This window comes from Anopheles darlingi, chromosome 3 (genome assembly GCF_943734745.1).
Source record: "Anopheles darlingi chromosome 3, idAnoDarlMG_H_01, whole genome shotgun sequence".
Taxonomy (NCBI): Eukaryota; Metazoa; Arthropoda; class Insecta; order Diptera; family Culicidae; genus Anopheles; species Anopheles darlingi.
The window spans coordinates 56,884,542-56,894,541 of record NC_064875.1 but is presented as its reverse complement, the minus strand read 5'-3'; the positions used below and the strand labels follow the sequence as shown (position 1 = coordinate 56,894,541).

Below are 10,000 nucleotides of genomic sequence, written 5' to 3'. Positions count from 1 at the left end.
CCTTGATCTGGGCAAAGTGCGCCACAAATGCGTCATTGTGCAGAGCCCGGTCAATGATCCACTGGAATATATTCAGATTTTCCTCATCTTGCGGACTACTGATCGGTCGCAGTACAATTGAAGCCACTGTTGTGGAGAATAAAAAGTGAGAAGCAAACGAACGTGAATTAGCGTCTTGTGGGAGAAAGGAGTGCACTAAGACACCTACCAAGATCAAGCACTTTCACAAATTGACCAGCCACATCTTCACGCTGATCAACACCGATCGGTTTCATCGGCGTCTGCACAATGTTGGTCATCTCCTCCAGTACAGCACCCAAATGAACCTTAGGTCCGGACAGCAGATCTTTCTCCAGCTGCCGCAGCGTTCCGTACCGTTCGTTGAGTTTCTGAATGCACAGCGCAAGCTTGTGCCGGGCACCTTTGGTTACGCTGAGGTTCTGCAGATACTCCTCCGTGATGCCCAGCATCTGATCGTACGTTAGGTTCGAGAAGAGCCACACGTACTTGTGTAGCCGCAAACTCTTGAGCCAGTGAGCAATGCTGGACATACCGACGTTACCATGTCCTCCATTACCATACAGCTTCATTAAGCCGCTTCCCTGGTGCTTGAAATCGTCGAGCTGCGTATCGGAACCGCTCGATGTAAGCGATGACCGAGGGCTTTCCATTGTCAGCGAGAAGCTGCGCGGTTTATTCTGCAGGAGCTGCAGATTAGTGAGATTTTCAGCCGATAGGCATTCGTTGTTTTGTTTTTGCTGTGCGTGTAGCAACTCGCCCGGTGCACCGAGGGCAACCGATAGTACTGAGGAGGACGATGGTGTCGTCAAACTATTCGAACGGCGCGTTTTCATCAGCATCCCATCCAGATCTAGATCATTACCGCCATGATGGTGGTGCGATTGTTGATAGCTATTGAGCATCAACGGAACGCACAGGTAATCGCTAACGTTGTTATTGAAAGAAACCAGCTTCTTGCCCGTCGACGTCGAGGAACCGGCCGAAGTAGCGTTGGTGGAGCTCAGTGAATTAGTTCCACCGAACGAGCCCGCTGCTGTAGCCGCTGCTGACGTTGAACTGCGGGCCAGATAGTTAAACTCATCTTCGTGATCGAAATCACAATCGTAATCGAAAATTTCCGTCCCATTTTTGCTGAATGAAACGTGATGGTCGTCCGGTGTGGAATCGAACAGCAACGATTCGGTGGCCGCTATGAGATCATCGTTTGCCGGAGCTGCGTTACCACCAGCACCAGAACTAGAATTTTGCTGCTGTTGGGTTTGCTGTTGCGGTGGTGACTGTTGCAGCTGCTGCATGGCTTGACTAGAAGTGATCATCACTTTACCGATCGTGGATCGGAAATCGTTCGCTGCAGCGGACGGTAGGTTGTCCGCACGTTGTCCATACTCTACCGCTCCTGTAGGTGCACCCCAATCGGATGTAGGTGGCCGCAAGCTGGACTTCAACAGCTGAGAAGCGCCACTATCGAGACATGAGCTGGAGCTCGTCGTCGAACTAGAGCTCGAGCTCGACGAACTGCTGCAGTTGATGGTGCTGCCGCCACCCGTATTGCTGTTATGACCGGCACCCCCGATTGCCGGGATGGTGGGGTTCGTCTGGTTAACGGATTTTGACAAAATCATTGACTGTTTGGTCGGTGGATCAGGACCGACTAGAGAGGAATGCGAGTGCTGCGAGGCTACTGACGGAGGCATTAGCTGGGTTAGCGAATGCGTCGAAGAGTGTGTAGAAGGAGGTGGCACCGTGATGCCAACTCCCGGATGCCATGGTGGAACTGTGACTGCGCCGTTCGTACCACCTGTTGGTTTCGTTGAAAGGAACGGAACTTGTGCGTTGCTGCCCGACATTGGGCTATTGTTATGGGTGTTTGTTCCGTTCCCATTGCTCTGCAGGTTCATATAGTTACGATTTTTGCCGAGCGCTGTGTTCGACGGACCGGTGTTCTGTTGTGGTACAGCGGGTGCATATGACGTCGAGATGAAATCCTCCAAATGCCGCAACTGGTGACTAAGTACTCTGCAACGATCACATATAAGGCACAACATTAGTAAGAAACTTTTGAGTTCACTTGATCTCAATTGCGTGTCCAAAACTTACCTCCGATCTTCATTCGTAATTGCCGGATGAATCAACAGATAGGACAGCGTCTGCTGCACGATCTCTGTTGGCACGAGCTGCCGGCAGGCATCCTCTACCGCACCCGGTATCAGTGACATGTACATACTCTTTGCAACATCATTCCCTGGCGCCAACAGTGGCAGGTACATAAGGATGTCCTTCAGAATCTCCTCCATCGTGTCCGGCTGCCGGGGATGGCCTTCACCACCGCCCTCGCCAACCTTCGCAGAGGAAGATTCATTCGGGATAAGATTGTTGACTCCAGGTGTATGATGTGACGCCACTAGCGAGTTCGTCTTCTTCAGCAGCTCGTACACGGTCGAAGATTCGCTGGCCGTTGTTTTGAGATTATTATTGTTATTATTATTAACACTGATCGTGTTATTGTTATTGTTGTTCAGGTGAAGCCCTCCTCCAATGAGCAGTGCGGTAGCGGCCGCCGAATTGTTGTGACCGCCGCTTAGCTGGTAGTACCGCTGGACCAGCGATCGTAACAGCGACGTATCGTTTGCCTTCGCTTCGAGTTGCTGCAGCTTGCTCTGTGTGCTGTAGTTCTGCGCAAGATTGTAGTCGATCGAGACTTGCAGGAACTTTAGATTGACGAAAGGGACGCGCTTCAGCAGCGCATACAGCACGACGGTTCGCTCGCAGTCGTTCCACTGCTCGAACAGCGAGGTCACCGTACCGACCTGCTCGCAGAACATTGTGGAAGGATTACCGCCAGGATATTTCATTGCCGTTATGTGAAAACACGCTCTCCTTCCCAACGATGCCCGGAGTGGTTTTGTGTTTTCCGTTTTTATGTAATTTAGCTAGTTCCGTTGTTCCTTCTGCTGCGGCAGATGACGGTTTAACATTAATGAGATCGGCTACGTTTGGCTCCAATCATGCACAGCACGCATTAGTAGGTCATTTTTTTATTAATTGTTCTTCAGCATTTCTTGCGTTCTAAAACGAGAGATTCAAAGTAAAGAGTTGTACGTTAATGAAGAACCAGTAGTCGACTAAGATCGCGATGATCTTAGTTTGGAGGTAATCCCCGTCCTGGGGTAGGTTTTTTGAAGAGCAAAATATAGGGATAAATATGGCCATGCAGCAGTGTCAGCAGATAAATTTAAACAACGCGCTTCGTCGGAAAAGGACAGACAGGCCACTCGGACTCCGTAAAACCCCGTGCCCCCGCCCTGTGCGGGGAGCGACGCTGCGTTTGCGTAGAATTCCGAAATTAGACATAAATCAGGTCAAGCGCTGCTACTCGCGTCAAAGTGCTCTGCGTCGTTCTTCTACCACCACTCATCCCTCCCCCCGGAGGGAGTTTCTGGGTTTCATAATGCGAGTATCACGTAAAAAACAAAGCCGCGTCCGGTGGCGACGACCAAGCGTCCTTCCGATCGATGGTCGACATCGGAGAACAACAAACAGGATGCCATCATGCCGTTGATGGTCATCCCTCGATCCGAGTCGATGTTTCAGGCCCCTGCATGCATGGGTGGGTTGCCAGCAAAACTGTACTGCTTTGCTTGCTGCGCTTTACTATCAATGCTTTGCGATCTTTCCTTATCGCTGTGTTTTGCTGTTCACTGCAAATCAGTATGTTTTTGCTTTGGCCGATGCAGCACAGCACTCCGCGCTATAACCTCTCGCTGGTCGCAAGATGCCCGGTTCGATCCAGCACGGCCTAGAGAGTGGAGCACTAGGATCGCGCGTCACCGGGGGGCTTGTGTGTTTGTGAGTTTCGAGAGCTAAAATGATGAGCAGAAAGGTCAGGACACGGGTAAAACGGTGTTCCGAATCGCGGTACCCCCTTCATATCATGAGATGGCGTGGTGTGATACACGTGCATTCGCGTGGCAAAAAAACTAACACTCGCTAATTGGCAGTAATGGGTGGTGCCGCGATAACTTCCGGAAGCTGTGGATTGTTTCAACAGCAACGGCAAGACAGGTGTGATTTGCCAATTTACGACTTTTCGATTCCGACAAACCGGTTGGGCCTTGTGGATTGCGCGAATCACGCGCAACAGTCACGCATTTTTCCGATGCCATCTCTTTAATAGCTCGATCACTCAAAGATCGATTCATGTGGAGACCCCATATTTTTGCTGGCACGAAGGGACGCTTTCATTTTGCCCGAATATCCATTGCCAAACTCCATCGGATCGCCATTTTGGACTGCCGAAAGGATAATGAACTTTGCTCTCTGCACGTAGGAGCAATGTCTGCCTCGACGGTACCATTTCAATCGATCATGATGAAACGCCCGTCACCGGCAGCATCATTTATCGTGCCGTCATCGGCACTGGGGGAGCATCAATTATGCATCCGCCCCCCACACGCCGAATTTCTTTTTCACCAAGCACCACGCAATGACGTCGTCTCAGCAAACCGGCAAGAGAATTTTTCATGGATTACTATACATTTTGGGTGTCCATTTTTCCGCTGCTGTGCTGCTTGGACCGGGGATCGCGATGGCGGCATCACTGAAAGCCATCGAGCTCGAGGATATCGGAATGCTAGAGAAAAGGTTATCTCGGGTTTTCATCACACTCTACTCTACGAGCGGAAAACTGCGAAGTACCGGGCGGAAAAAGGTTCGATTTCGTGCCGCCCTTCAAAAACTACACACACACATGGCGAAAATGATTGCAGCAAATTTGGCCTTACCTAGAGCGTACTTCCGACGCGGATGTGGGGGAGTGGGAGCTACTAACGCGCCTACGCCTTAACGACACCAGCGCTTGTCTGTCTGATGCGGAGCGCGGTCGAGGAATTTCACCCGATCAGCGGCGGTGGTCTTGACAATGATGATGATGATGATGGCGCCGAAAAGGTGGTGTGGCATCCGCTGCGGTAACAAGACGACGGACGGGACGCGGGGTGGGGACGCTGCGGCGGAACCACGAGGAGTGATGCGCGTCAGGAAACGAAAGGACACGACAAAGACGGCATACACACACGACGCACCACGCACGCACGCACGCACGCACACGCAGCAGAAAGAAAATTTGGTAAATCGTGATCCGCCCCGCACCGTGGCCACTACCCCAGGACAGCCGCTAACCAAGCACACACTCGGACACACAGCTACGCGTTCGGCGATCGCACTTTTCACCCCTTTTTGGAGGGAAAGAAGACCGCCAGCGGAACGGAACAACAAAAAAAAAAGACAAACGCGGCACGGAGGTCCGGACGACGACGACGACGACGATGGCCAGAGCGTTCTCTGGGGCAGGGTCAGTCGCGTGCGATGGAATATTCCGACCCGTTTTCACCTGTTCCGCTCGCGGGAGCTAGGGAACAACCTGAATTTGCTCCTATCACGCGCGAAATAGCTAAATTTTAAAATTTTCCATTTTTTGCAGCGATTTCCGAACCAAACACAGTTTCCAGGGTTGTAGCCCTGTAGTTGGCACGGAATCTTTGTTGGTCACGCTGAAGCGGAGTTGAATCTGAAGCGCGCTAGGGTTTCGATTTGGAAAAACGTTGACTTTTTTATTTTTGAAAAATTAGCTTCGAGAATTGGCCTGTAGAGGGCGCAGCAAGATCCCCAAAAAGGCCCAGGAACAACGGAAAAGGATTCTAAACCCTTTCACCATTGGCCATACAAGGGGGAGAAGGGCCGCGGATCCTGGCCCGTTCTGGCTTTCAAGGGCAGGATTCTCGTATAATAAGAGCCCCAAAGTCAGACGGAGAGCTATGCCATCATGTTGAACTCATCGATGTAACGCTGCTTCCAGCGTTGGCTGAGGGTGCGTTTTTGGTCCGTGGATTCCAACCATCCGGCACGCACGGACGCGCCCATTTCGCGGGCCATCACTTTGCTGCGCCGGAAGTAACCGATCGGTGGTCGCCGGGGGTAATCCAAAGATGCAACAGCGTCGTTCGGTGTTGCTGCTGCGACTGCAGTGGTCAAAATCTTCTTTCTTAGCTCGCTGTACACCACGAAGGGTGTGATGCCGAAGTGGTACAGCATTTCGACCAGACTCAGGATGGATCCACCCATGCACAGGCCAAAGATGCCTCCGAATGTGGCCACCAACGTTTTCCACGTGAGGAACGGTTCGCGCCGGTACTTTAGGCAGTTGGTCGATCGAAAGTGTACGTGCAGTGATCCGTAGGCGGAAAAATTCAATTCCGGACTGGAAGGGATGATAGAAAAGATAGGAACTCGCTGCTCACTTGAATGCGGTTTCACAATTTCAAAGTTCTTACATGAATTGGTCCTTTCTGGGATTGGCAATGGTGTTTGTGATCGAGAGCAGGTCGTTTTTCTATGAGAAGGGATAAAATTCGTTCATTTTTTAAGAGAGACTCCTTCTTTACATCTCAAATTACCTCGACTGTGCAGGCAGGGTAGCAGCGACACTTTACGTTGGTCCATATGTAATTTGCCTGAGTAGTAACGTTAACGGCTTCCGAAGTAAACAGGGTATGTTCTGCAATCAAAAGAAGCCTTCAAGAACCAGTGGGCTTAGCTTAGCCCATCCCAAAGCACTGACCCTTAACGTCCGTCAGACATGGCAGATCGTGGAATCCACAGATAGGCACCTGCAGTATCGCTTGCAGCTCTACGACTTGCTTGAAGAGTGGTATGCATTTGCAGATCTTGGCAATATACCGTTGCTCGCACTCGATCATGCAGTTGCTGAAAGTGTAGGGCAGCGCTTCGGTCATATTTCCTTCGTCACTAAACGCACAGCCGCGAATGTTTAGTGGCACATCTCGAAGGGCAGGACTAGCGGACACTATCACGGGGAGCGCAGAAACGTCCGTCTCCATGCCACGCTGAACGATGGCAGTATAGTCGGATGCATCGGGGAAATCAAACGATTGGTGTACAAACACTTCAATCCCGTAGGTGAAGCGGTTCGAGGCGGTATAGTACGCTTCACCAATGTCCAGTAGCACGGACAAACCTTCTCCTTTTCCGATACCGGTGACGTAGATGTTCTTGCTAGGGCTTCTCTCCTTCGATCGCGTACTAGCTGGCTCTAGAAAAGAGTCCACATTGAAGGAGCAACAGTAGCCAGCGTACATCTTCGTGCGACGAAACAGCTTCGAACATGGCACCGGTTGCATCAACCAGAAGCAGTGCACCAGCATCGATTCACAGGTCGGGGCGACCTCGAACGCAAGCCGCTCCGTATCGTATCCTTTCGCCCGAAGGAAGTTCTCTATCCGGAGCATCCGTTCCGCCACCGGCCGGTAATCGTTCAGCCGAGGCAAAGCGTAGAGAAGGTCCTGCGTGTCATTGTCACTCAGGCCAAGCTCGATCCTGTTTTCCGGTGAAACTTTGTAAAAGTGGAACCCGCGCAGCCAGCAAACATTTCGCCCAAGTACTTACAACCTGTTGCTTAGTTCCTTTGCCTTCCCGGAATGTATCTTGTTAATGTTGCACAACGTGACGGACGGGAAGGGAATCATCGAGACGGGAAATGTGGTCGTTTCGATGGTGGTCAGCGTTGGGTTCGAACGGAACTGCTCCCAAGCGGAGAGGGTTAGCATGAGCGTAAAGCCAAGGCCAACCAGCGAGAACAAACCCCAAACGAGCCGCAGCAAATAGTTGGCCCGAGATGCACCCGATCGCCCGATGTAGCGCAGTCCATGGAGTGATGAGTTTTCACAAAATATCCAAAACGCCTGGACGATAGCCAGCGATGCTAGCCTAAGGGATTCGATTACTGTCCGCAGGTACACCATTTTCGAGAGGTAGTGCACGATATCATGGTGCTGTTCTCGTGTTTGGTAGTATTTATAGGCACCACATGATATTTATTATTAAACGCCGGCATAACCGCTCCATTCACCGTTGACAACCTTACCGACAGGAAGTCAACCGATGAATGCAGCCAATGACATCCTCGTCGTAGCCCGCCACAACGGTAGCCACTAATAAACTAATTGAAGAGCATCTCGAAACATGCCCTTCACACCGAGAGCCTCAAGGACGCGATGACCAGAACGCGATGTTCGCTGATATCTAGTGAATCAATTAATTTCTCACGAGGGCCACTGAAAGCACACCGCACATGCAATGGGCGATTTGGCAACCCAGAAATGCAGTTGGTATTACTAATGCATAGCTAATCATCAAATTACATTCACGTGACGTAACGTTACCCAATGTCCTGGTATAAAAAGGGGAAACACCTTTAATTCAAACGACCAATCGAGCGCTCCATCGGAACTTGTGCTGTACGCAATGGGTGCAAGGCAAGTGTTTACTGTGTTGGGTGAAACAGTTCGCTTTGTATTCCGTAGTTTTTGTGAAAATACCACTCTCCACGGACTGCGGTACGTGTACGGAGATGAGCGTTTGCGACAGGGAGGTATGCTTCGCATGCTCTGGCTACTGGTGTGCCTGATCAGCATTGGCTTCACGACCGTCATGGGTATGATCGCTTGGGTGCGCTTCCGCACTACCCCGACGATAACGACGATCGAAACGATGACCTACCCGATCTGGAAGATACCCTTTCCGGCCGTTACCGTTTGCAACATCAACAAGATCGACAAAGAGAAAGCGACTGCCATCATCGAACGACTGTGAGCATTGTGATAGAGTGCGGCATATCTTCCTGGAGTTCCTGAGTCTGGATATGGTTCGATCTTTTGTCATTCACAGTGTGAACGAGTTTGGTTTCAGCAGAAAAAACGCCACCGAACTGCTGGTGGCACAGGCCAGTTTGATCAACTTCGAGGAGGTGGATCATAGCTTCGTGGAGCTAGAAATGTTTTTGGGTCGTATGGGTTGGAATCCGGTGTCGATGCTGCTCGAGTTAAGCCAACCCTGTGGGGATCTCATCAAGGTGTGCTACTGGCTGGGAACGGAAGTACCCTGTTCGACGATAATACGACGAACGAGAACCGACAACGGTTATTGTTGCTCGTACAATGTGGACGAGACGATGGAACCGTTGATTGCGTTGGGCAATCCAAACATCTCTCGGCTGCCTAACCAGGGATACCGCCCAAAACAACTCTCCGGCGCTGGCCGTCATGTTGGATTGTCGCTTTTGATCGATGTACAACCGGATACCTACATGGCCCCAACGAAATCCTTTTACGGCGCTGAGGTGTACGTGCACGATTCTCACGATTTTCCCTCCGATGCTGATTACGAGCATGTGTTGCAACCGGGCTGGGATGTGGCCATGTCCGTGGTACCGCTACCGATCGAGAGCAGCAGCACGATGCGGCAGGTGCCAGAGGAGATGCGAAATTGTTTTCTGGCCGATGAGGATGACGATGCGGTGTGGACTCAGCACTTCAACCTGAACGTGTGCCTGGCCGAATGTCGTCTCCGAACCATCATCAAACTGTGCAACTGTGTACCCTTCTACTATGTCGATATGAGTAAGAAATGAACCGGTGCGGCATGAGAGGATTGATGAAACTGTAACCTCCATTTGCAGATATTGAAGAATCGAAAAATGTGACCGTCTGTGCTCTTTTCAACTCGAGATGCCTGCGATTTTTCAGAAGTAAGTATCGCCCCAAATGGCTATCAATTGGTATTCGTGGGTTACCATTCTCCATACTTCTATGCCAGGATATTTCTACAGTCTGCAGCCGGACATGGGATCGGATGGCGATGTTTCAGAGTTTAAATTTGGTATGGCTTGCGATTGCAAACCACCCTGCTCAGTGTTGGTAATGCCATTCTGTCGAATCTGTTAGGGATAGCCCATTACGTGTGTTCTGTTTCCTTTTCAGAACTACAATGTGCAAACGATTGCGAGCCAGCGGCAGTCCAACAGCCTTACTTCGGCCAATTAGTAAGTATTCTTTTCGAAATAAATTCTTTTTCGGATCTGATTCTTCTTTGTCCTCATTAGCGGTGGTAGAAATGTCTCCCAGTA

General features: G+C 50.8%; 3 protein-coding genes across 3 annotated transcripts in view; 1 reads left to right on the top strand and 2 right to left on the bottom strand.

Moving 5' to 3' along the window:
* Positions 1-5,516, bottom strand: part of LOC125955346 (protein Smaug) — a 10,113-nt gene extending 4,597 nt beyond the window's left edge. The window contains exons 1-4 of the mRNA XM_049686471.1: positions 4,803-5,516; positions 2,119-3,087; positions 209-2,037; positions 1-126 (exon numbers count right to left, since the gene is read on the bottom strand). The exon at positions 1-126 is cut by the window's left edge and continues 109 nt beyond it. Of these exons, the coding sequence (XP_049542428.1) occupies positions 1-126; positions 209-2,037; positions 2,119-2,873 (2,710 nt within the window). The 5' untranslated portion in view covers positions 2,874-3,087; positions 4,803-5,516. The remainder of the gene's footprint in view (positions 127-208; positions 2,038-2,118; positions 3,088-4,802) is intronic.
* Positions 5,517-5,832: 316 nt separating this feature from the next.
* On the bottom strand, positions 5,833-7,838 carry LOC125955627 (sodium channel protein Nach-like). Its single transcript, XM_049686767.1, has 5 exons — positions 7,483-7,838; positions 6,638-7,413; positions 6,474-6,574; positions 6,351-6,409; positions 5,833-6,277 (listed from the first exon to the last, which is right to left on the bottom strand). Exons 1-5 carry the CDS (start codon positions 7,836-7,838, stop codon positions 5,833-5,835), a joined length of 1,737 nt encoding a protein of 578 aa, XP_049542724.1.
* A 502-nt stretch (positions 7,839-8,340) lies between these two features.
* LOC125955626 (pickpocket protein 11-like) overlaps positions 8,341-10,000 on the top strand; it is a 2,075-nt gene continuing 415 nt past the window's right edge. The window contains exons 1-7 of the mRNA XM_049686766.1: positions 8,341-8,351; positions 8,400-8,684; positions 8,764-9,494; positions 9,554-9,622; positions 9,691-9,791; positions 9,855-9,916; positions 9,977-10,000. The exon at positions 9,977-10,000 is cut by the window's right edge and continues 415 nt beyond it. Coding sequence (XP_049542723.1) covers positions 8,341-8,351; positions 8,400-8,684; positions 8,764-9,494; positions 9,554-9,622; positions 9,691-9,791; positions 9,855-9,916; positions 9,977-10,000 — 1,283 coding nt within the window. The remainder of the gene's footprint in view (positions 8,352-8,399; positions 8,685-8,763; positions 9,495-9,553; positions 9,623-9,690; positions 9,792-9,854; positions 9,917-9,976) is intronic.